Source organism: Nelumbo nucifera, chromosome 2 (assembly GCF_055504915.1).
Source record: "Nelumbo nucifera cultivar China Antique chromosome 2, China Antique-T2T, whole genome shotgun sequence".
NCBI classification, from domain to species: domain Eukaryota; kingdom Viridiplantae; phylum Streptophyta; class Magnoliopsida; order Proteales; family Nelumbonaceae; genus Nelumbo; species Nelumbo nucifera.
The window spans coordinates 16,210,219-16,237,415 of record NC_142650.1 but is presented as its reverse complement, the minus strand read 5'-3'; the positions used below and the strand labels follow the sequence as shown (position 1 = coordinate 16,237,415).

At 40.8% G+C, this 27,197-nt stretch overlaps 1 protein-coding gene across 4 annotated transcripts; it reads left to right on the top strand.

Moving 5' to 3' along the window:
• The first annotated feature begins 1,717 nt into the window (after positions 1 to 1,717).
• Positions 1,718 to 26,090, top strand: MYB1 (myb domain protein 1). 4 transcript variants are annotated; one of them, XM_088898503.1, is made up of 2 exons: positions 1,718 to 2,142; positions 24,775 to 26,090. In XM_088898503.1, the coding sequence occupies exons 1-2, from the start codon at positions 1,806 to 1,808 to the stop codon at positions 25,704 to 25,706; spliced, it is 1,269 nt and encodes a 422-aa protein (XP_088754629.1). In that variant the 5' UTR covers positions 1,718 to 1,805; the 3' UTR covers positions 25,707 to 26,090. The 4 variants fall into 4 exon arrangements, with proteins under 4 accessions (XP_088754629.1, XP_010256737.1, XP_088754628.1 ...); XM_010258435.3 differs by having other exon boundaries at positions 24,772 to 26,090; XM_088898502.1 differs by having other exon boundaries at positions 1,718 to 2,157.
• The last annotated feature ends 1,107 nt before the right edge of the window (positions 26,091 to 27,197 follow it).

The following is a 27,197-nucleotide window of genomic DNA, read 5'->3' as shown; positions in this document are numbered from 1 at the left end:
CAAAGGGCAATTCCGTCCGGGATGGAAAGCAGTTAAGTTCCAGTAATGACCAAATTACCGAAATAGCCTCTTGCTTCGAATTTTCTTCCCCTGTACGACAATGAAAATGAAGAAATTAAAAACACGAACCACATAGCACACCCAAAAATATCGGATTAAGAATTAGCGTTAAGATACATGGACCCACAATTGTTTCATTTTTGGTGTGTAGGTCTTCCTGTATTTTATCATTAATATGAGACATTATCATGGATTTCACAGCTTGGTGGAACAGCTCGCATGTTAAGTTGATCTGAATTCAAAATATCTCCAACTGGCCGAACTCGAATTCATTTGTTCAAAAATCTGTGTGTGATTTGATAACAAATAAAAATAAAAAATGAATCAGAAAGTTAAAGGGGAATTCCAAACAGAGTTTCACAAAAATTGTAGTTAAGAATTTTCTCTCAACTTATTTTCTATCAAAACCGTATGCAGCCAACTAGAGTAGCCATTTTCATCCATTTGTTGATTGAAATAGCATAAGCTGATTGTAAAAAGATTAGGCTGCAAAATATATTAGCAAGGCTGTGTTTGGGTGCAGTGCAATTTGCATTAGTATAAATGTTTGAGAGTACAAATAAAAACAATGCAAATTCTGATTTAATTTTATTTTGAGTTTTACTTTATTCTACTTCGTCTATTTTTACTTCATTTGTAATGCAATCAGAACAAAATAAATTTACACTTCCATGATTTTGCATCCTCTTTATCCTTCATTTTCTATCTTCCCTTGGTTGAGGAAACACAAGAGTCAGACCCCCCTGTGAATGCAACCAAAGGCCCAACTCTAAGTCTCTAACACAAAAGATTTCACCAAATCCACTTCACCTCAGACAGGGATGGAGTCAGGATTTTTTTAGTAGGGAGCCAAGAGTTAATAAACATAGATGAAAAGGCCAAAATATATGTTAAGCTCATATTAATCACTATACCCAATTTTGCCTTGTAACCCCAACTCATTAAACTATTGATTCAAATATTAAGCTCAAAACTGTCTTAGGTGTTCAAAGTTAATTAGATTCCCTATTACTAAATTGAGATAAAGGCGATGTTTGGTACCATCTTTTTCAGAAAAATAATCGTTGTAAACCACATCTTGAAAATCGGGAAACTGTGATATAGAACAATGCTAAACTCAATATTTTTCTGAGAAAATTGTGCTCTATAGCTCAACATGGGATGACATGGACAATGTCTTAGTCGTGAAACATCTTTATACATATCATCAATACCGGGGCCAAAGATTCCAAATATCTATTGTCCAGTGGTTGATGGAGAGGAAGAGAAGAAATGGATGACTTGTTTTATGTCGGGTGGTCTCGATGGAGAAGAAGAAAAGTTTACTTTGATAAACTTATACTCTGAATCAAAATAAATTATGGCAAGCAAGAGTGTGGTGTTGTTACCTTTATTCAAGCTTTCAAAGTACTTTTCATGCTCTAACTAAAAGGCACCAAAACCGAATCTAGAATTTCCTTTCCGAGAAAATAACTTGGGTTACTTACAGACCTCCATTTTCTTTCTGGGCTTCTCTCTAGAAGTCGGAGTGAAATTTTTAGATAACCAACAAAATAAACCGGCCTTGAAGACAAAAGTGTCATTTCAGAGAGGACACAACGGTCATTCTGGAAAAAAATACTTCTTAAAACTGGCAAAGGGATCCCGCAACACTTGCCCTATAAAATAATGCAGCTGTCTTCAAGAACAATTGCGGTTAGGCAGGTAGGTGTTAGAGAGAGAGAGAGAGAAGACAGAGAATAGAGATGGAGGAGGAGATAGTAGTCGCCGGCGACGTTTGTACTGGTGGTGATGGTGCTGGTAGCGATAGTGGTGCTGTAGGTAGTGGAGGTGACGATGCTGAAAGAGGGAGCGGCATTGGAGTGGTAGTCGGAGATGGAAGCGGGAGCAGCAGCCGAGTCGGGAGAGGTTCAGAGGATCGAGTTAAAGGGCCTTGGTCTCCTGAAGAAGACGCTATTTTGAGTAGACTAGTGAGCAAGTTTGGCGCCAGGAATTGGAGCCTCATCGCCCGAGGTATCGCGGGGCGGTCTGGCAAGTCTTGTCGGCTCCGATGGTGTAATCAACTTGACCCCAGCGTGAAGCGTAAGCCCTTCACTGGTAACCGCCATTATAAATTATACCCACCCCTATTTGGTTGCGGTTTTGAGTCGAGGGTTTTGTAGCATGGGTTCCATTTTAATTGTTTTCTGTTGCTATTATTTGCTTTTGCTGGTTGTTGATGGATGGTAGGTTCTGTAAATTGTTTCCAGAGATAGTACTATTAGTATCTTATCTTTTTAGAAAGAGTACTATTAGTATCTCTTAGTGTTTGTTTATGTTCTTTAAATTTCTATTGGTCCCTAGTTGTAAGTTATGATGCATTTTACGTGAAAATTTAAGCTGCTTAATTAGTTCTTTGATTAGCTTTCTGAACTTCTCGCTTCATTCTCCATTGGATATTTCATATTCGTTATGTGTTTATAGGATGAATGTCTTGAGGATCTCGATCCTCTGTACTAATAATTTCTTGTTTTGAAAAGGTAAAGTATATATTCATTAAAACAAAAGAAAACTGTACATGAGAATATGTACCAGTATATCACCTTACCCCCCCCCCCCCCCCCCCCCCCAAAAAAAAAAAAAAAAAAAAACAAAAATCCATCCTCAAAAAAGAAGAGGATAAAGTATCATTTTTAATGGATAACCAGCTTCTATTTATCACCCCTGATTCTGTTGATGCATTTGTTCGAAAATTCTCAGATTTCTTTCAGACCAAATGGCCCACAAAACAGCCAACGGAATTGCTGACCAATAAACTTTCCCTTTTCTTGACATGCCCGGAATGCCCCATTTTTGCAGCAGATCCTTAAATGAGTAGGGACAGCGCCAGTGCAGATTGATAGCCCTTATGAAGTCACTCCACACAGCTGAACTGAAACTACAGTGCACAAATAAATGTCGAACTGTCTCTTCCTCTCTATTGCAAAGTACACACAGTCAATCTTTTACAGTGTACCCCTTTCTCATTAGCATTTCCTTGGTCAAACATTTCTCAAGGGCTACCACCCAAGTGAAGAGCTTCACTTTGGAAGGTGCAGCAGAATCCCAAATGACCTTGCTAGGAAAAGGGGCCCTTGGAACTCCTACCAGGCCCTTGTAAAAGGATTTGACTGAGAAGACCCTGGTTGAAGCCCACTTCCAACATCTAGAGTCTTGAGTCTGAAGGTCCAGATATTGGTTCTGAAGAGCCAGAAGGTCAGCTATCTGATCAACCTCTCAATGTTGAAGCTTCTCCTAAACGAAGGACTCCAGCTAATTGAATTACCATTTGCCTCATAGGAATCTGCCACCCATGCCAGTTTATTTTCCACCATATTAAACAAGGAAGGAAATCTGTCTTTTAGTGCCAAGTTACCACACCAAACATCCAGCCAAAATCTCACCTTCCTCCCATCACCCACCTTGAAGAACAACCCTTCACAGAAACTGCTGTAAACTCTTGATATGCCCTTCCACCCACTACACCCATAGGAGAAAGGGGAGTTTCTGCATCCCAGCCATTGCTACAAAGACCATACTTTTCACTTTTCAGTTGTAACCTTTCTCCAAGGATTGTTTGGTTCTGTAGCAAATCTCCAAAACCATCTGCCCAAAAGTGTGTTGTTGAAAAGTTTGACCCTCCTTAAATGCAGACCTCCATTCTTAGACACAGGTTTGCAGACCTGATCCCAACTCACCAAATGATATTTTGAAGAGTCCTTCCAGCCATTCCAGAGGAAATCTCTCATTCTTCTTTCAATCTGATCTGCCATCTTAGCCAGAATTGGGAAGATAGACATGTATGAAGCTGGGAGGCTAGCTAACACACTTTTAATTAGAGTTACTTTTCCACCCTTAGATAGATACCGGACTTTCCAAGAGGCTAACTTCGAGTCCACCTTCTCTAAAACTGGACTCCAAGTAGCTTTCGAGGTGCACTTGGCCCCTAGAGGCAAACCCTAGTGTTTTGAAGGGTGACATCCAGCTTTACACCCCAATAGATCATCCACACTCTCTACCTCTCCAAGACTCCAACAGCCATTATCTCACTTTTGGCTAGACTCACTTTTAACTTTTAAGCCTGACACCACCTCAAACTAAAACAATATGTATTTTAAATTGGTCACCTGATCCAAAGAGGCATTGCAGAAAAACGTGTCATCTGCAAACCAAAGGAGAACAATTTCTGAGCCATTGTTCCTAACTTTGAAGCCTTCAATACAACTTGCTTCAGCAGTCCAGGGTACCATTATGCCCAAACCCTCCATGACAACAAGAAAGAGCAGCGGTGACAATGGATCCGCTTGTCTTAGTCCTCTTGAGCTTTTGAAATTCCCACGTGTAGCTCCATTAATTAAGATAGAGAACCTAGGTGTGGTTGCACAAACCTTCATCCAATTTCTTCAATTGGTGCCAAAGCGCATTCTAGCTAACATTTTGTCTAGAAAATCCTAGTTGACATGATTGTAGGCCTTCTCTAGGTCTATTTTGCACACCAAACCCTTCTTGCCACTTCTCCTTGAATCGATTAATTCATTGGCTTTAATGCTCTGTCATGAATGTGCTTGTTATGCACAAAAGCCTCCTGATAGATGGAGATGAGAGAGTCTAGCACATACCTTAACCTTGAAGCCAGAATTTTATAGACTCTTCCAATTAAATTGATTGGCTGAAAGTCCTTCAATTCCATAACTCCATTCTTCTTTGGGATTAAAGAAAGGGTAAATTGCTGAAACCTCCCCTAAAGTTCCTGGTTGTTGCTAAAACCTCTCCTGAAGTTTGATAATTGCAATTACCTCCCCTGAACTTTGTGACAGTTGCAAATAGACCCCCTTTTGTTAAAACCCTCTAAAAAGAAGCATGAAAATGTCTAAAATACCCATACAGTTACTTCTCACCAAAATGTTTATTTTTTGAATATTCTCTTCATATGAATCACTAGCTCAAACCCTTCCAATCCCTTTTCTGAAATTGATTAACTTTCCAAATTTTCCCTTCATATCAATCGCTCGAAGGTAAAGCTACAACTTTAAATTTTCTTTTTTTTTTATTGTTGTTGTTTTTCTATAGAAATCAACCTCAATAGTAATTCCATGGGTATTTTGGACATGTTCATGTCTCTTGTTAGCAGATTGTAACAAAGGGGGTCTACTTGCAACTGCGTCAGAAAGTTCAAGGGAGGTGATTGCAATTACCAAACTTAAGGGAAGGTTTTAGCAATGGTCAGAAACTTCAGGGGAGGTTTCAACAATTTTCCCTTAAAGAAATAAAAGAAGCATTCAGGCTTCTTTCGAGGCTACAAAACTATGAAACTCCTCTAGAGCTCTCAAAAGGTCATGCTTTATGATGTCCCAATAATTTTTATAGAAGAGAATAGTAAAACTGTCAGGACATGGGGCTTTGTCCCCCTCCAACTCATCTAAAGCTCTATTTACCTCCTCCTCCTCAGAGAAGGGCTTTTTCAACTCAGTTGCCTATTGTTCAGACAATGTTTCAAAGTATAGCCCATTCAGAGCTGGTCTAACCTTAAAGGTTCATTATAAAGCTGCTCCTAATACTTCACAATGGCCTTCTCAATCTACTTTTCCTGCTCTACTAAAGACTATACGACTTGTAACCTTTTAATGTCATTGTTCCTTCTTCTCGCACTCACGAACTTGTGAAGAAAGGGTGTATTGTTATAACCTGACTTCAACCATAAAGCCCTGGATCTTTGCTTCCCCAACAACATTGCTTTCTTTCTTTCTTTCTTTTTTTTTTTTTTGATCAGTAACAGAAATTTTATTAATGAGACAAATTACAACAATTACAGCCTCCGAGGGAAGGGGCAAACTCTCTTAACCCTTCCCAAGGATAAGCATAATAATAGAAAACGCAGTTACAAACAAGCCCAGAATGAATGGACCCTTCCCACCCCTTGTTTGGTTAATGCATCTGCAAAGGAATTTACACTCTATTTGACCCATTGAAATCTTACTACTATATCTCTGGATAACCATTTGAACTACTTTTTTTTCATTTGCATAATTCCATAGCCCAATCTCTTCTTTTTCTAGCCAACTGATAACTACTTTGGAGTCACCTTCAATAATTAGTCTGTTAATATTTAATTCTTTTGCTCTTTTTAGACCTTCCAAAGCAGCCAATACTTTATCCCTAAGAGAGTCACCTACACCAATTGATTCAGAAAACAAAGCCAGCACTTGCCCTTCTTCATTTCTGAAAACACCTCCAATACCCAACAACATTACTTTCCTCGGAATTAATCTCGACAATAATTCTTAAGCATTCCGACCTCCTTTTTTCATATTTTACAACTCTCTCTCGTTGACACAACTTGATATTTCCTTTTACTCACTGTAACTTCTTGCTTAAGATGTGACTCGCTGATCCTTCGTAAGACGCTTCTGCCCACCAAGTCTTTATGTTTGCATCAAAATCCTCTGTCCCAAACCAGAAATGTTCCATCAAAATCCATTTGCAGCGGAATATGATTAGACATAACTCTCGATAGAGCTTCCTAGGTGGTATTTGGAAAAAAGTAATCCCATTTTGTTGAGATAATGAACTCATCTAATCTAACCAAGGAAGGAGCCTCTTGGTTATTTGTCCAAGTATACTTTGTTCCACTTAATGACAGATCGCTTAGCTCCCACCTCTAGATAAAATCTGCAAATAATCTCATGCCCCTATTTACTCCTGCACCCCTTGTTTTCTTCCTGCCTCAAGATTGCATTGAAATCTCCACCAATGGCCCAAGGGCCATCCCATTTCCTTCTTACTGCATTCAGTTCCTCCCAAAAATCATATTTCAGAGATGAGTCAACAAGCTCGTAAACCCTGAAACCACAATTGTCAAATTGTACTGCAACCAGAGGAGCTTAACTGAGACTGAGAACAAACCTACCTCCTTATCCACCGGCTTAAACACACTGTTGTTCCAAATTAGCGTAATTCCCCCTGTTGTATTATCTATAGGCACTGTCTACCAATCACAAGGCTTCAAATTTTGAGGCTTAGTTTCCTGCAAAATTAGGATATCTGCCTTCTTTTCCCTTAAGAAACCTCCTGCAACTATCCTACCAGAGCCAAGGCCCCGAATGTTCCATGAAATTATTTTGAGACTATCCATATGGAGTTACTTTTTTGAAGCTTTGCTGCTTCGTCTTACACTCCCTTCATTTTCATTTAAGCCCCAAGCAAGCCTAAGCAACTCTTTAGATTTCCTTTTATTCTTTTTCCCTTTCTCTACCAACCATCTATTTTCAATCGTCACTAGGAGAGCTTTCGTTTCTTCCTCCATTCCCTTAAAGGACACCCCAAAAATCTCCAAAGCTAGGAAACTTGGACCACACCCAATCTGAGACTTCATTCTGTTCTACATACCTTAGATTTACCAACTTGGGCTATATTTGGTCATCCATCACTACCGAATCCCTGTCTGGAAGGACCATTGCCAAAGGCTCCAGTGAAACTGACGATTGGCTTGGTGGCAAACCCTCTTCCTCTATAATTACCACTGCTAGCTTTGTAGCCGCCTGCTGCTCCCCTTCTACCTGCCTCGCTTCCCCTTCAGAGACAACTTCTCCCTCCGTAGCTACAACAAGCACAACCACCTCTTGCCTTGTTACCTCACTATCACCAACTCTCTTACTCTCCACCAAGATAACCCTTTCGACATCCACCTTACCAACCCTAACCTCAAAGAGAATCCACCCATCCCCTACCGCCCCTGAAGATGTTGGGTAGCTCCCAACTCAAATCCTCTTTGAGGGAGGATAACCTCCAGAATAGGGGAAAGTGAGAGTGAAGAGAGAAAGAGATCAAATGTTCTTATTATTCCCTTATTGTAAGTACACCTCTGTATTTATATTCAATCTTGCCTTCAATGTAACTGATACAACAGAATTATAACAACTTGCCAACTTGTTTGATTCAGTTAACTCCAGCTGTCTTTGCACTGGCTTCCTTATGCTGAGGTGGCCTTAACTGATTTACAACAGAATTGTAACAACTTGCCAACTTGTTTGATTTAGTTAACTCCAAGTTGATTTAGTTAATTCCAGCTGTCTTTGCACTGGCTTCCTTATGCTGAGGTGGCATTCTTCTCCTTCTAGAATATACTTGTAGTTCCTGCCCCCTTGTGCTTCTATCATCTCCCCTCCTCCTCAAACTAGCACTCGTCCTCGAGGCCAAGGTGTGGAAAGTGTTGCATCAGCTCGGTGCAGGGCTCCCATGTGGCTTCTTCATTTGGTACCCCTTCCCGGTAGACTAATGCCTCTTTAATAAGGGCTTGACCTTGTTTAACCCATCTATATTTCAAGATGTCCTTGGGTCGTAGCTGTTTCCACCCTTCTTCTGTGAATTCTGGTAATGTTGCACATGTGGTTTGTGGATTGACAGCTTTCTTGAGGACGGAGACATGGAAAACTGGGTGTACTTTGGAGTCTACTGGTAATTCCAGCTTGTAGGCTAGTGATCTTTTGCATTGTAGAATTTTGAATGGTCCATAGAACCTAGGGGTAAGCTTGTTGTAGGGCGGGAGGCCATTGAGGTCTGTCTATATGGTTTGAGTTTTAGGTAGACAAACTCACCTTTCTGGAACTCAACAGGCCTGTGTTTTGCATCATAATAGCACTTCATCAGTTCTTGAGCATGTGTCAAGTGAGCCTTTAGTTTCATCTTGAGATGAAAGACACTCATCAACTGCTGCATTAGCTGATGACCCCTTTTCATAGGGTAGAACTGATGGTGGGTCTCTGCCGTATAATGCTTTAAATGGTGTCATACTTGTTGAGACATGGAATGAGGAGTTGTACCAAAACTCTGCCCAAGGCAAGCATTGTATCCATTGTTTAGGTCTGTCCTCCACAAAGCATCATAAATATGTCTTGATGCATCTGTTGACAACTTCGGTCTGCCCATCCGTCTGAGGATGATAGCTAGTAGAGGTGTTGTGTGAAGTGCCTTGTAGCTTGAAATGTTCTCTCCAAAACTGCTGAGGAAGGTTGGGTCTCTGTTGGAGACGATTGCCTTTGGTGTCCCATGTAATCTGGTGATTTCTCTAACAAATGCTTCTGCCACCGTAGCTGCTGTGTAAGGGTGTGTTAGAGGTATAAAGTGGCTGTACTTTGATAGCTGGTCAACCACCACAAGTAGGACTGATTTGCCTTTTGAAACAGGTAGGCCCAGGATAAAATCCATTGAGATTCTGTCCCATACTTGATCTGGGATGCTCAAGGGCTGTAGGAGGCCGACTGGTTGTTGGGCTTCATACTTTTGTCTTTGGCAGACATCACAAGAGGTGATGTAACTCCTTACTATTTTCATCATGCTGCTCCAATAATAATGTGTTGCCAGACGCTTGTAGGTTTTGAATATGCCTGAATGACCACCTATAGCTGAATCATGAAAGAGTCGTAGTAGTTCTGCTATGTGGGCTGACTTGGATGAGATAACCAATCGACCCTTGTAATAGAGTGTTGAGTCACAAACTGAATAACCTGGGGTCAAGGCTGCATTCTGGGCCCATTTGGCCCTTAATTGGGCTAGTTCTGTATCTTGAAAGGCTTCAGCTTTGAGCTGCTCGAGTAATGGATAACTGGGCCTAGAGACAGTGAGTTGTGCCAACTCAGGTAGCCTGAATAGAGCATCAGCTGCTCGATTAGTTGTACCAGGTTTATATTCTATAATGTAGTCATAGCCCATGAGTTTGTGGGCCCACTGCTGCTGTTCAGGTGTGTGGAATTTCTGATCAAGCAGGAATTTCAGGCTCTTGTGGTTTGTCTTGATGACAAATTGGCTGCCCAGTAGGTAAGCCCGCCACCTTTGGACTGCAAGTACAATGGCCATGAGCTCCTTCTCATATGTTGATTTAGCTTGATTTTGTGGTGAGAGTACTTTGCTGAAATAGGCCAATGGTTTCCCCTCTTGCATTAAAACAGCTCCTAGACCTGTCCCCAAAGCGTCACACTCAAGTGTGAACTGCTTTGAGAAGTCGGGTAATGACAGAATTGGTGGTGTGGAAATTGCTTGCTTTAGATTAGTGAAGGCTTGGTGGGCTTGCTCACTCCATTGAAATGCATTTTTCCTTAATAATTGGGTGAGTGGTGCTATTAGCCTTGCATAATGTGGTATAAAGCACCTGTAGTAGCCTGTGAGGCCTAGAAAAGCCCGCAAGGCCTTGACTGATGTAGGTGTAGTCCATTGTTGAATGCAAGCAACTTTCTCCGGATCAGCCATGACCTTCCCTTCTTTGATCACATGGCCTAGGTATTGGACTTGTTTTTTTCCAAAATCACATTTAGAAGCCTTTGCATATAGTTGATGCTTTCTTAGAAGTTCCAAAGTGATGGTTAAATGTTGTAGATGAGAAGCCCAATCAACACTCTATACCAAGATATCATCAAAGAAGACTAGAATAAAGCGGTGCAAGTGGGGACGAAATACCTCATTCATGATGGCTTGAAAGGTTGCTGGTGCATTTGTCAATCCAAAAGGCATGACAAGAAACTCATAGTGACCATCATGTGTACGGAAGGCCGTTTTAGGTACATCTGCTGTATGCATCCGAATTTGATGTAGCCGGCTCGTAGATCAAGCTTAAAAAATATGGTAGCAGCATGTAAATCATCCAATAGCTTGTCAATGATTGGAATGGGGAACTGGTCCTTTACTGTGATCTGATTTAGAGCCCGATAGTCTACACAAAACCTCCATGTTCCATCTTTTTTCTTGACTAGAAGGACAGGCGCTGAATATGGACTTGAGCTGGGCTGTATGAATTTTTTCTCTAGTAATTCTTGAACAATTTTCTCCATCTCTTCCCTCTGAAATCTGGGGTAGCGATAAGGTCTAACATTTGATGGAGCTGTCCCTGGGATGATCTCAATTCTATGGTCCATGGGTCTGGAAGGAGGTGGCTGATTGGGTTCTTGAAAGACATCTGAATAGGTGTTGAGTAACTGCTGGAGTGCTTGTTGGTTTTCCAGTGGCGTGGTTGCTTCCTTTGGACTGGTTAAAACTGGGCTGGTAATCAATCCCATATGCAATAGGAGGGTTTGCCCTTCACTGCAACTAGTCTTGAGGATGGCTCTTAGTCCTTCTTGTTGTGGTGCACTCTTAGCCACCCCGTTCAGATGATACTTCTGTCCATTAATGGAGAAATCCATTGTTAGTTTTGACGAATCACATACAACCGGTCCCAACTGTTGTAGCCATTGCACACCTAATACCACATCAACTCCGCTCATCTCTAATGGATGGAGGTCCACTAGAAATGAATGTTGTTGTAACTTCAGGTGGACCCTTCTGCATATGCTATCACAACTGATGTTGTTGCCATCTGCTACATGTGCATTGAATGGCAACACCTGTTATTGTATTAGGCCCAATCGTTTGGCTGCCATTTGGGTCACAAAGTTGAGAGATGAACAGCTGTCAATTAGAACTGAAATTGCTTGGCCCTGTATTGACCCAACCACTCTCATTGTCTGGGTGGAGGTCAGTCCTGTTAATGCATGAAAGGATATCTCGGGTGGATCTGGCCCATCCTCAAATTCTCACTCAGTAGGTATCGCAATGGGTGTTTAAGGGATTTCCTCCTGAGGTTCAGCTTCATCTGTCTGTAGTAAGAATAGTTGGGGATTCTTACATTTATGGCCTGGGCCAAACTTATCGTCGCGGTTATAACAAAGACCGCAATCTCTTCGGGCTTGCATCTCTGCCCAAGATAATCTTCTTAATGGCACTGGGGCAGGTACAATGGCTTGGGCCTTAGGTTGAGGATTTTCAGCCTGCCCATGAGTCTGATTTCTTGTGACTGCCGGGCTGGATCCCAGGATAGAAGGATTACCTGGTTGGTTTAGTTGTCGGTTCCAACACTGGTCCAGAGTTGAATGTGTTCAGTCGACCCAATCTTTTTAGTCGATTGAACCTTTCTTCTTGCAATCTTGCCAAACCCATTGCCGCTGATAGGGAGGTGGGTTGGAGGGACTTCACTTCTATTCTTATTTCTTCCTTTAGGCCGCCAAAGCCAAGCAATGCAGTTTCAGGCCATCCACGAACCCTTGTTGACAGTCTTTCGAACTCGACTTGGTAATCCCTCACAGATCCAGTTTGTTTGAGTTTTGAGAGATTCTCATCATAGTTTTCAAAGCCAGTGGGTCCAAAACGAATGCACAAAGCTTCTGTTAATTCAGACCAAGAAACTTGTGGTGGGTATTCAAAATATCCTTCTGCCCTAAAGATCCAGGGTATGGGATCCACCCCTGAATGTTTTGGGAAATCCAGTTTTGCTGAACGAGTTGAGGCCCAACCATGCTGACCGCCCCCTTGATTTCTGCTGTTTCCTTTTTGGTTGCCATCGTGGTTTCCTTCCGTCGAATTTTTCTCCATCTGCGTCATCAACAGGGCTAGTGTTTGCTTGATTTCTTGTAAGTCTCCTATGATCTTGTGCAGATGGATCTCCGTGTGATCCATCCGATCATCCACTGTTTCTGACCTCGTACTCAGCATGGTGTTGCTAGTTGTAGGCTCTGATACCAATTGTTGGGTAGCTGATCAAATGTTCTTATTATTCCCTTATTGTAAGTACACCTCTGTATTTATATTCAATCTTGCCTTCAATGTAACTGATTTACAACAGACTTGTAACAACTTGCCAACTTGTTTGATTCAGTTAACTCCAGCTGTCTTTGCACTGGCTTCCTTATGCTGAGGTGGCCTTAACTGATTTACAACAAAATTGTAACAACTTGCCAACTTGTTTGATTTAGTTAACTCCAAGTTGATTCAGTTAATTCCAACTGTCTTTGCACTGGCTTTCTTATGCTGAGGTGGCATTCTTCTCCTTCTAGAATATACTTGTAGTTCCTACCCCCTTGTGCCTCTAACAGAAGATCTAGTTGTGATTTTCTCCCGAAGACGATATCGCCTCTATGATCTCCTTCCAACTCTCCCTCACTCATAATGGAAAACCAACCAACTTGATCCTTCTCCATTGTCTACATAACTTCTGAAGTCAGTGAAAGAGAACGTCGAGACTTCAACTTGAGCAGGTTGCTTACCCTTACCGTGGTGACTCTTCGGCTCCACTTCTTGTCAAGGGACACTTGTTGGGCCAAATTCTTGTCGAGGGTAAGCAACCTGCTTACCCTTACCCAGAGCCCAAATTCACTTCAAAACCTTGGGTCTTAAGATGGTTGACTACCACCATCGAAATCTTATCAATGAGATCCACATTGCCACCTAAGACTTCCCACTTGTTTGAAATTTGAAAATCGTGCAGTCACCCCTAAAGTTTTAGAGAGCGCAATCTTCTCTTGCCCGTCAGATCTACTTGGGGAACAACAATCATGATTTCTTCTTCTACTTTTCTTCCTCTCGACTGTTCTCCACCCCCTTCCAGGAATGCTTCAGGGTTCTCTGTCCCATTTGCCTCTCATTCTACTTCTTCCCTTAAGTTCCCCTCGTGTTCTTTCAGCTTTGTTTTGACTTCCTCTTCAAAGTAAGGGCCTGCCAAAACCTTTTGTACCAACTCCAGTTCAATTTCCACTACCTCTAGGAAATCCCCTGGCACTTTCATCTTCTCTAGTTTTAGCTCTGGCCAAATTGTGACCACGTACATATCCTCACCTGACACTATATTTGCAGTCTCGGGCGGAATTCCAAACCAGCGAACTTAATTTCAATGCATTCTGTGGACCATCTAAAGTCACCTGAGACATCGGTTGCCAAAAAGCCTCCACAAAGGTTGCCTAACTTCCTAGCTAGCTGGGTGCTCCAAAGGTGAAGGGGTAGCCCATAGATTCTAACCCAAATGAAGCCTGGAATGTCTTCATTTTTCTGCTAAATTCTGAGGGAGTCTGACCAGGGCTCGAGGTGAAGCAATGCCCCTTTAAAACACCGAGCTCTGATATTCAGGATTCTCTGAGCATCCTCCCTTGACAGGCATATGAAGAGTCATCTCTCCCTGTCCAAATGTTGCACACCAATCCCCGAGGGACAGGCCCAAGCTCTGTTACCCACCTCTGTAATTCACTAAAATCAATGTCCTTCTAATCGAACGTCCCCACCAAGCAGGACTGTAAAAGGCACACCCTCTCTTCTACATTCTTCCTGTCTACCTCCAGAAAGAAACGCTTCAGATTTCCTTGAGAATAGCTACTCCTTCTGAAGGCCATGCCAGAGAGGTATCACCTTCTACTTGCATTTTTTTCCAAACCAGGCTGGGAGATTTCCTCACCTGCTTGCCTCCCCTTTCTTCATTGGTGATTCCTCCCCCTCAAACTTCTACCTTGGGTTTCTGCCTTCCTTTGAGACTGCCTTCTTTGGTGATTCCATCGCCCGAGAACGCGACCTGTTGTTTGCAAGCTACGGTTCATGATTCCAATGCCAGTATCACTCCACCACTGGAAACATCAAGCTTCCCTCCTAGTGGGATCCTCTGTACTAATATTTGATTGTCTTTCCTTTTCAATTTTCCATTTTATTTGTTCACTCTGTCGGTCTGTGATGGGAAAATAATTGGGGGTGGGGAAGAGACAGAATGCCTAGTTGGTAGTGATTTGAAAGGAAAAATGAGAAACCATGTGGTAACTTTAACAGGGAATTGGACTGCCTAGTAGATAAGTTAATTGAGTAGACCTAGACAAAATATTAGAAACCACATATCAGTATTTCCAGGTTTTTGTGGCCTTACATTATGAGGTTGGTCATCCTTTTCTGCATATTGTTGGAGCCTTACATATTGTTTGGTGCGTATAGAACTTATAGAACTTACACAGTACATAATCTATCCATGTTGTTTCTTTTCAAATCCATAGAATCTTTCTTTTCATCTTCTTCCTTTGTTTCATTTCTCTCAAGACTTTTATGCACCATTTCAAACTCCAATCAGGAGTTCAGTATCCTGTAGCACATGGAGACAAATTGGATGCTGAAACAAAATTGAAAAGGCAAGAGAACTCAATTCACCATTAAGTGGTTGCTAGATAAAGAGCTATAAAATTGATGTTGGAATGAAGGGCCATTAAAATTGAATGGAGATATTTTCCTGCTTATCTAGGTAGTTGGGTGCACTTCCCTTTTGTATTATTTAGACAAAGGGAAATGGACTTATAAGCAGAATTCAAGTTATAACCAATTGCTATACTCATGAGAAGCAATTGCATATTAGGAAAAGAAGACTTCTACAATAATGTCAGTTTAAAAGTTCACACAGAGATGACACTCTTTGTTGCCTACATTTTAGTTTAAGTGCTATGTAGGTAATTCCAGTGACTGCTTGACCTAGTAGGACTCCTTGAATACCTTCATCAATTTCTACTTTGGCAATGGTTGATATGTGACAACTTAGGGGCTACCTAGGGATAAGACACTAGGGGATGATGTGGTATCTGTAATACTGGTTTGCATATATTTAAAAAACTAAAAGAAAAAGTATGAAGCTAATCCTTTTCATATCCGGGGGCTGTTTAGAAGGTCTTTGGCTATGGTACATGGTAACATGGGCATTTCAAAATTGACGCTTTGCTTGTATTGGACATGTGGAGACCAGCATAAATGTGGTTCTGAATGAGCTGAGCTATTTTGGCCTTACATGCATGTATGTATGTAGAGGTATGGCTTAGGATAAGGCTTGGTTGATGGTGTTGCATGCATTGTATGTAGAGATAGATATGCTATTAAGAATAGGGGTTATGAGTGAGCTTTTTAAATTCATATTTAGGCATGACTTTGTCTTTTTAACTTGAAAGTTCATTATGTACTAAATTTGAGTGAACCTAACTGACCCTAGATAAACTTTTTAATTTCATGATTTAGTTTTTGGCATTTAAAATTGGATCTATGGATAATTCCTTAATAACAAGTTCACTTATCGAAAAAATTCCTTAGCAACAAGTGGTTTTAAAATAAGTAGGATTAGAAATCATCTCAATATGATCACTTTAATAATAATAGAAGTGGAAATCAAGGTACACTTGGGATTAGAAACCATCTCAATATGGTCACTTTCTTACTCTTTCTTACCTTGGTTCAATAATCCATGACAAGGGAGAGATTGAGGAGGACATTATACATCAAATTAGAGTCGGATGGGCAAATGGTGGGATGCTTATGAAGTCCTATGTGATAGGAGAATACCACTTGCTAAAAGGAAAATTTTATAAGATGGTTATAAGGCCAGCAATGTTGTATGGAGCCATGTGTTGGGCAGTGAATTCAACATATCCAAAAAAAATGAGAGTAGCAGAAAAGCAAATGTTGAGATGGATGAATGGGAAAACTAGAAATTACAAAGTTAGGAATTCCAATAGGTGGTAAAAGTAAGGGGAATACCATACAACACCAATGAGAAGAAGTTATCTGTTACAAGTTGAAGGTTCTTGAAATAGGAAGACCATAAAGGACATGGGTTGAACTAGTGAGAAATGATTTAAGGGCTCACATCTCAACAATGGATATGACACTGAAGAGGGAATGGTGGAACTGGATTCATGTAGCTGAACCCACATGGTTGGGACAAAGATTAGTTGGGCTGAGTGTTGTTTGCATTTATTTATGCTTCTAAAATTTATCTTGTTTTTCTTCTCTAATAATGCATTCTGCTACTTGTATAAAACAAAGAATATTTATTGGAAATAAAGACTTGGAAGTTAAAAACTTAAAACATACCTACTTAGTCACCCAATCCTACTTATTTTTTGGTATCCGTATCACATTCTTGATGCATGTTAAAAGAAAAAAGAGCTAGATTTACATTTTCTGATTTTGTTTTTTAAAGAAAAATAGTGATGAAATAATTTATTCCTCTGAGACAAATTACTTTGCCTCTGTTTTCCTCAAAGGAGGCAGCAACATCTTTTAGTCTCTTTGCAGTAAGATCTTTTCTTATTATGTTGAATGCTTGGGGATAGTTATTTGTTTTTTTCTATTGAGCACTTATTATGGCTCTCAAAGAAGCAAAACCCCCATCTTCAAATGGTATGTTTTAAAATTATTACAATTTATGCCTTATCTTTAACTGCTGGAACTTTGTCTGGATTGTATATTCATCAAAGCTCTCAAGCAAACTCCTAATGATGTGTACAAATGGTAACATTGCATTTGCACTATTTTTGTGTTGAATTACATCTTGGTGCCTTTAGATAATATGCCTATTTTGGGTTTGATACTTTGATATGATGTTTCAAGTACAATTTAGTTGTTGATCTATAGAAAGCAACGACTACAACAAGAATAGGGAACAAGTTTGCTAGTCAGGTCATTTGGTAATTGTTATGATTCGGCCTGCCTTGGGTTCTATTTTTCTGAGATCAGTCACGTAGAGAGAGGTAGAAAGGTGGAAGAAAGAGAGAGAAAGAAAAGGAGAAAGTTTGGTTCGAACTAGAAGTCAAAAAATCTAACTCCCATTCGGCCAGACATGTTCTTTTATTATTAAAATAAATGGAAAAGACATATGTGCCCTTATTTAAGTAAGGAGCACTGGTTCTAACATAATATTACAGATCAACAACCTTAATATAAGTATAAAGACAGAAATATCCCTTACGCTAACACTCCCCCTCAAGCTGGTGAGTATATATCATATAATCCCAGCTTGTTACATATGTAGTCCACTCTTCCCCGACTCAACCCTTTTGTAAATAAGTCTGCCCATTGGTTTCCTGTATTAACGTATGCAGTGTCTAGCTCTCCATTCAACACCTTCTCCCTCACAAAGTACCAGTCAACCTCAATGTGCTTGGTTCTTTCATGAAACACCGGATTAGGATAAATATGAACTGCAGCCTGATTGTCACAATAGAGTTTCATTGGAGTATTGATGTTGTACCCTACTTCCTGTAGAAGGTTCCTTAGCCACACTAATTCACAAGCAGTATGCGCCATAGCCTTATATTCTGCTTCTGCACTACTTCTTGCCACGACTGTCTGCTTCTTACTTTTCCATGTCACTAGGTTACCCCCCAGGAAGGTGCAATAGCCTGTGGTAGATCGCCTATCAAACATAGAACCGGCCTAGTCAGCATCAGAATACCCTTCTATTTCAAGTTTTCCGCCACTTTTGTATATCAAACCGCGACCCGGAGCCCCTTTTAAATACCTCACAATTCTCAGAACTGCATTCTAATGAGGAATCCGAGGTTTCTGCATGAACTGACTCACCACACTAACCACAAATGAGATGCCTGGCCTAGTAATGGTTATGTAGTTCAGTTTACCTACAAGTCGTCGATATCTGCAAGAGTCTTCAAACACTTCACCCATATCACTGCTTAGCCTAGTATTTGTGTCCATAGGTGTTTCAGTTGGTTTAGCACCCAACAATCCTGTTTCTTCTAGCAAATCAAGCACATATTTCCTCTGACACAGATTAATATCATACTGAGATCTTGCTACCTCTATCCTCAAGAAATATTTCAGTTTACCAAGATCCTTTGTCTGAAAATGATCCTGTAGATAAGTCTTCAGCCTGTCAATACCCATGTTATCATTCCCGGTAATAACAATATCATCTACATACACCACCAACAGTATTTTTTCTCCCGGAGAGCTGAATACAGAATGATCAACTTGGCACTGTTTCATACCAAACTTCTTTACCACCTCACTGAACCTACCAAACCATGCTTGAGGAGACTATTTAAGCCCATATATAGCCTTCCTTAGTCTGCACACCTTACCATCCTCCCCCTGAGCAACAAACCCTGGAGGTTGCTCCATGTAGACCTCCTCGAGTAAGTCACCATGCAAAAAGGCATTCTTGATATCAAGCTGATATAGCGGCCAATCATACATAGCTGCAAGAGAGATCACAACACGAACTAACCCTATCTTAGCAACTGGTGAGGTCTCTGTGTAGTCAATACCATAGGTTTGGGAGTACCCTTTTGCAACCAATCGCGCTTTCGGGCGTTCAACACTACCATCAAGCAGATACTTAACTGTATAAACCCATTTATAACCAACAACTTGCTTCCCAGGAGGAAGAATGGTGAGGCCCCAAGTATGATTGTGATGAAGGGCTGAAAGTTCTTCCATCGCACGACACCACCCTGGAGAGGCAAGGGCTTCTTGGACATCCTTAGGGACAACAACTGATGATAACAAGGTGACAAACTGGCGATGGGAGGCGGAAAGGTAAGTGAAACATAATTAGAAATAGGATGAAGGGTGCAAGTGCGTTTACCTTTCCGCAAGGCAATGGGAAGATCAAGATCAGATGTTGGGTTCGGGTCTGGAGCCGGATCTGTCGACGGTGATGTAGCCGGAGGAATAGTAGTTGGTGTGCGTGGGCGATGTGTATACACTTGATGGATAGGTGGGCGTTCAACAGGTGGTGGCACCGAAGGCAAGGATTTGGTCACGACTAGAACAAGGGGAAGAGGGTCGGCAACGGGAAGTGGAAGAGGTGGAGATGACGAGGAGGAAGAAGTATCATCGGATCCCAAAAAGAACAGAGTAGACTCAAAGAAGGTGACATCAACACACACAAAGGACCGTCAAGAACTAGGATGGTAACACTTATACCCTTTCTGGGTCCGAGAAGAGCCAAGGAAGATGCACTTGAGAGAACGGGCATCGAACTTGTCATTCTCGGGACCTAGATTATGGACGAAGCAGACACACCCAAATACCCTAGGAGTAAGAGGAAATGGAGGCAAGGCGGGAAACAAGATTGTAAACGGAGAATGACCATCAAGGATGGACGTGGGCATCCGATTAATCAGAAAACAAGAGGTAAGCACCGCATCACTCCAAAAGGGTTTGGGAACATTCATGTGATGCATGAGGGATCGTGCTGTTTCCAAGAGATGGCGATTCTTTCTCTCAGCCACCCCATTTTGTTGTGGGGTGTAGGTACATGAGGTTTGATGTATAATGCCATGTTGGTCCAGGTATTCTTGAAATGATGAGGATAAATATTCACGGCCATTATCATAATGGAAAACTTTAATGTGAATACCAAATTGATTACGAATCTCAGCATAAAATTTCTGAAAAATGGTAAACAATTCACTTCTTTCTTTCATTAGATAGAGCCACGTCATCCTTGAAAAATCATCTACAAAAACGACAAAATATCTATACCCATTATATGACATCACTTTATAAGGACCCCAAACATCGGAGTGAATCAAAGAAAAATGACTCGACACACGGTTATCAACCTTAGAACTAAAGGGAACACGATGATGTTTCCCAAACTGACACGACTCACAATCCAAAACAGAAAGTTGACTCAAAGGCAGAACCAAAGACTTCAAAACTTTCAGCGACGGATGACCAAATCGATAGTGCCACTGGAGAGGAGAAAGGGATGATTGGAGAGCTGTTGAAGTTTTTCCACCACCGTCAAGGTAATACAGTCCACTAGCTTCATGCCCTCCACCAATCTTCATCCCCGTCTTGAGATCCTGAAAAACACACATAGAAGGATAAAAAGTAATGGGCCAATTAAGTGATTTGGTCAGTTTACTAACAGACATAAGATTAAAAGGAAATTTAGGAACATACAAAACTGAGGATAGGGATACAGGGTCTAGGTCAACATTACCAACACCACAAATTGAGGATGTGGAACCATTAGCAAGGGTGACAGATTGTGATGTTGAGCAATGAGATAGGGAAGAAAACACACCTGGAGTTCTAGTCATGTGATCGGAGGCTCCAGAGTCAATGATCCAAGGATTGGGTGTGGATGCCAAACAAGCCATACCTAAGTGAGTGAAAGTAACTGTGTTCTGCTGTGATGTGGATTGGATAAACCTCTCATATTCATCACGGGGAACACTCACCATCTCCTTCACGGAACCATCTGTGGATGTAGGAGGTATCTGATCAGATGAACGATTCTCCTGTCTAAAGCTGAAACTGGTGTCACTAGTCACAGCATGATTGGCCCAGGCTGAGGGTGCACCATGAAGATCATAACAATAGTTAATGGTATGTCCATCCATATCACAATGAGTGCACCTCCTCAGGCCTGAGCCACGTCCTCTAACACGGGCTCCCCCTGAATCTCTGCCCCCAGTAGGACCACCACCACGATTATAAGTAGGCCCACCATTGCCACTTCGGCCATACACCGGACCACTACTACCACCACAGCCAGACTGAGCTCCCTGAGCTCCACCTCTAACACCACGGCCTCTCGACACAACAAAGGCATATCTATCTGAGATATTAGAGTTCTCAGTAGATCCGATAGAAGTCCTCCGGAGTCGAGCAAATACCTCTTCTAAAGAAGGGAGAGCTGATCCTCCTAGTATCTGAGCCCCGTACTGGTTCATATTCAGATTTCAGTCCCACCAAAAATCGAGTCACATCAAGCTGTTCTCTCTGTTGCTGAATTTTGACATCAAAAGTGTGAGGGTGATAGACATTCAGCTCATTACGCATGTTTCTCATACTGGCATAGTACTCCTCAAGACTCTGATTACCCTGTTGTAGATTAAAGTACTCCTGATACAGCTGATACACTCTTGTTGTATTGTCCTGACTCGAATACAATTTCTTCGCATGGTCCCACACATCTTTGGCAGTGTCAAGAAACATGAAATTTATACTAATCCTGGGTTCCATACTATTCCATAACCATGTGATGATCTAAGCATCCTCTTGCTCCCAATCTTCATACTCGTGAGAGTTAGTGGAGGGTTTCTCCTCTCTTATGTGTTTTACTTTCTTCTTTGCCTTCAGAAAGACTTCGACGGATTTAGCCCAAGTCACATAATTCTCTCCATTTAGTTTAATGGAGGTCATCTGAACATTCAGGTAGTCTGTAGGCACCATCACATTAGATTTACAATCACTGTTATCTCCCATTCTGTTAACACCGATTCTGCACACTTGCCGAATTCTATTATCACTGAATTCTGCACACTACAAACGACTAGATCACACTCGTCACACTGATTTCAGCACTTGTTGTTGCTGAGAATTGTACTCTTTACACCACAAACCCTACTCCTACGGCTACCTGAAATCTCACCACTATATGATCACAACTCTTCCTTCAAAATACGCAAAAACAGCATAAACCCTAGCACGCTACTGTCTAAAACCCCAACATATGATCTGAAACATAGTTCCTATTTGATCCATAACAGAAATCATGCATAGAAATCTCTTACCTTATCACTGAAGGAACAACTACACGAGCAGAAAATCAGTCCACACAAGACAGCCACTGCACCACACAGATCGGCCCTCTTCTCTTCATCGATTAGGGGAGGGCTTCTCAGAAACCACAGCAACCGACCACACAAGACATGACTGGAGGCATAGAAACCTCCAAGGGGAGAGGGCGATCACTCCTTTTCAGCCCTTTCCCTTATCTCCAGTTGAATGCAGGAAAATCAAGAGAAACCCTAGATTGGGTGCGTAGAGAATAGAAATCTAGGCAGATTTGAGTGGCTCTGATACCATGTTATGATTCGGCCTGCCTTGGAGTTCTACTTGTCTGAGATCAGTCACGTAGAGAGAGGTAGAAAGGTGGAAGAAAGAGAGAGAAAGAAAGGGAGAAAGTCTGGTTCGAACTGGAAGTCAAAAAACCTAACTCCCATTCGGTCAGACATGTGCTTTTATTATTAAAATAAATGGAAAAGACATACGTGCTCTTATTTAAGTAAGGAGCACTGGTTCTAACATAATATTATAGATCAGCAACCTTAATATAAGTATAAAGACAGAAATACCCCTTACGCTAACAGTAATCTTATCCAGAATGACAAAGGAATTTTCAATATGGCAATTTAGTTGGGAGTCCAAAAGGACCCCATGTAATTTTCCTACTAATTTTGTTTATGGGGCAAATTTCAGCAAAATAGCACTTGCAATGCTTCAATAATAAGCCCTTACTTTACAGGTAAGGTTTGTATAAAAAATAACAACTTTGAACAGATGACTTTTTTGGGGAAAACCACCATTACAAGGTGGAGTGCAGGGCTGATTTAGAATGGTGGATTATGTCAACTAGCAGGACTGAGAATAGTAAATGTGGTTTGGCTCTGTAGCCTACATCCACGGGAAGAGAGGGAAAACATCCACTGTGAGAATAAGAGATACAAGACTGACCTCTCTATAGACTCACAACAAAATGCCCACTCTCACTCAACCGTAATCCTACACAACCAATGACATAAATAAATTCTGTCAGAATTTCACGCAAGCCCCTCTTCCTCCCATAACTACATACAAGTCTCCAAAGTTTATCAACATGACAAATATACCCTTGTAACCTCCAACACACTCCCTGAAAGAAAACCCAAATACAACCAAATACAATATATCTTTCTACACTCTCCTTTAAACTCAAGGTGGGGAAACTAGCTTCAGTTTACAAGTAAGAATGTTGAAGCAACCTCCATGAAAATTGGTGTATTGTTGAAGTAGCAATCATGAAACTTGAGATGTGGAAGGGGCCTCGTAGAGATCAAAGTTGGATGTTAGAAAGCTGAAGGAACTCATGTTGGAAAGCTAGAGTAGAGCAAGTCATGATCTAGTTCTTATTTGTTGTTTTGTTTCATTTCTAACTTCTCTTCCATCATTTATTGATATTGCTTTCTTAGTAAGTTCTCTGTGATGGTATACAGGAGTGAACCAACTTAAGGCTATACAACAGTGCACTGCACCATTCAATTTAGGAAGTGTAATTGTTAGTGACAAAATTCTAGCTATCATTTACAGGCCATAAGAACTGAAAGTAGGTAAAACTACAAAAATCTAAAGTAGAGAAACAAAAGTAAGGAGAACAGTGGTATGATTTTGTCGAAAACAAAATGGTAGAATGGAGGCTGTTTCAACCAAGGTTTAAAGTATCAATACGATACGCCCCGTATCGGGCATATCGTATCGTATCTTTTGAAAAAGATACGGTCTGAAACGCCTGTTTCCAGGTGTTTCAGACCCCCAACTTTTTTTAATAATAAAAGACATGTTTTAAGATTCCTAAAAAACCAAAATTTGAAAAAAAAACTAAAAAAAATGTTTCGGCCGTTTCTAAGTACCGATACAATATGGCCAATATGCGTATCGTATCGATACTTTGAACCTTGGTTTCAATTAAACTCGGATCATAATTTAGGCAAAAGAGTAATGCCATAGTGGGTTTATCATTTTTTTTTATCAGCAAAGAAGAATTAATATTATTAATCAGTGAAAAGTCAGAGCCAAATTACAATACAGCCAACAATCCAACAAAGCCAAAAAACTACAATTGAGCCCAAAACAGCTGCTGCCTATGGACCCTCTGCTTAGCTAAAGAATCAGCCATTCCATTTGCTGGGGGATTAGCAGTTTGCCCAAGTTGCTTACAACTCATTTCACATATTAACAGAAGTTGCAAATTGGCGTCTACACTCGTGATAAAGCCTTCATAAACAGACATGTTGAGAGTGTACTTGATAGTAGACCGTAGTGGGTTTTATCATTTTTAGTTCTTTAGGAAAAAATGGGATTGACAGTTTGCCCAAGTTTTTTACAACTCATTTCACATATTAACAGAAGTTGCAAATTGGCATCTAAACTCCCAATAAAGCCTTCAAAAACAGACATGTTGAGAGTGTACTTGATAGTAGGCCTGTATCTGTTTTCATAATTTTCCTTTATATTCACCCTTATAATGTTTTATATGGACCCAACTGGAAATCCATGCTTGTACATTACTAACAGCAGAAATTGTTGTAGAAGAAGAAGATCGGATCATACTTGCAGCCCATGCAATTCATGGAAACAAATGGGCATCAATTGCGAGATTGCTACAAGGGAGAACAGATAATGCAATAAAGAACCACTGGAATTCTACCTTGAGACGTAGGTGCATGGAGCTTGACAGGTTTAGATCAGCATCAGGTGAGATGTTGGAAGAAGCCAGCCTTGACAAGACCAAAGCATCCTCTGAAGAAACATTGTCATGTGGCGACATCAATTCGTTCAAGTCCTTGGATGGAAAAGATGTTGTCAACTCACTGGAGAACATGCCAAACCAGTATGAAGACAAAGGTCAAACAAAAGAGGATCACTGCAGCATTAAAGCAAATGACCCACCTACCCTCTTCCGTCCTGTGGCACGTGTAAGTGCATTTAGTTTTTATAATCCTTTGGATGGTCATAGAATTAGATCTCCATCATCTGCAGTACCATTGTATGGGTCTTTGGTCCAACCCTCGAAACCAGATATTGAGATCTCCAAATTGCTTGAGGGTGGCATCTGTGGTGAGCCCTTAGTACCGCGACGATGTGGGCATGGTTGCTGTGGAACTCAGAGTGAGGGACAGTCTCAAAGTTCTTTATTGGGACCTGTATTTGTTGATTTTGTGGAACCTCCACCATTCTCCAGTCATGAATTGGCCTCAATAGCCACAGATTTAAGTAACATTGCTTGGCTCAAGAGTGGCTTGGAGAATGGCAGCACCAAAGTACTGAATAATGCATCTGGCCGGATGATGTCCCAATCCCAAGGGGTGCAAATGCAAATGGGACAACTTGAGAGCAGGAAGCATGACCATTTGCGTTTTGAAGAGGGTAGAAACAAACTGATGGGCATGATGACGGAAGTGCTATCATCCCAGATAGCTAGGCAACCTTTTGGTCTACCACCTAAAGTTGAGAGCTTAAGTTAAGATGATAGCTAAGCAAACTTTTGGTCTACCACCTAAAGTTGAGAGCTTTTGTCAAGATGATAGCTAAGCAACCTTTTGGTCTACCACCGAAAGTTGAGAGCTTAAGTTAAAAATGAGTTTCAGGGTTTTCATGTCCCTAATGGTGGCAACAAAAGGGTAGTCAAGGTAGGAAAAGATTTCCTGCTTGATGCAAGCTTTTTGGTCATGAAATATTGCAATTTCTTCATGAAGACATTATTAATCCAAGTGGACGAATCATGAAAATGAGAATGAGAATGTAGAAGCGGTCTGTGAATATGCGTTTCAATTGACAATCAAAAATGTCACCCTGACATCAGATTAGTTGAATCAGATGGTTGAAATCTTAATTCTAACATTGAAATGTAGTGGTCAAGTTGCAAAATGCTGATGGTGGTTTGGTCTGGTTTGATGCCAAACCCTGCTTTTACTTGGGTTTGCTTTCAAAAGACGAGTTAAACCTTATTATTTGGAACATGATTTTCAAAACGTAGTTGACCCGAATGGTCTATGGTTGACCATTCGACCCGGAAACCAGTTGCTTAAATGGTTCTGTTTTTCACCTAACCTGGAATTAAAAATAACCATTGACTCGGCAAACAACATTCTGTTTTTCACCTAGCAATTTTGACACCTGAACCGTTAACCTTGTGTCATTGTGTGAGAATTCTGATTTTATCATTTTTATTTCAACTTTTACCTTATTTTGGTTTATTGCAATTTAAGGCAGAACTAGAACCCAACGCAAAATAAACCAGAATTTGCAGTCTTCTAGTTGCACTCCCATGCTTATGCTTTTTACTGGTGCAATAATAATAAATTAATAACAACATGTGTATATTTGTATTTGTATTCTTACCAATTAATAACATGAAAAGCTGCTGGGTTCCACCGACAAATCTTGGGTGTCAATATGCACTCTGGATCTCTTACCCACAAGCTATCCAAAAGACACTACCACTGTGTATCCTGTGGGTAGGGATGTGGGAAAAATTTGTGGGTAAGAGATTTGAGATCGTTCATTTGTTATCCACATGACAAACATATAAAGAAATTTAACATCTCATTTAACAGTTTGTAATAGTGGCTAATCATGCTTTAACGTTAATGCCCAATATATTAGGTTGTGAATATCCCCATAATCTGCCTAATGTGGAATATTGCAATTGGCTCATTATCGTCTGGGCCCATAAAAGAATGAGAGGTCACCTATATAATGTCACCTGTTCCACCATCTTTCTGCTCTATTTCTACGGTTATTGGACATTGGAGTAATGATATGCAAGTGGGCATTTGATAACAGCTCAAGTTGCTCAACTGAATGACTTGTTTCTTTTGTCTTTTAGTAGATAAAACTATTAAAGTGATTGTGGGCCAACTTCTTAATGGTTGAAACACAAATGCCTTTATCATTTAATCTTGGGAAATGGTTTAAAACTCATCATAAGTTTTGAGCATTTCTCTTAAACTCCC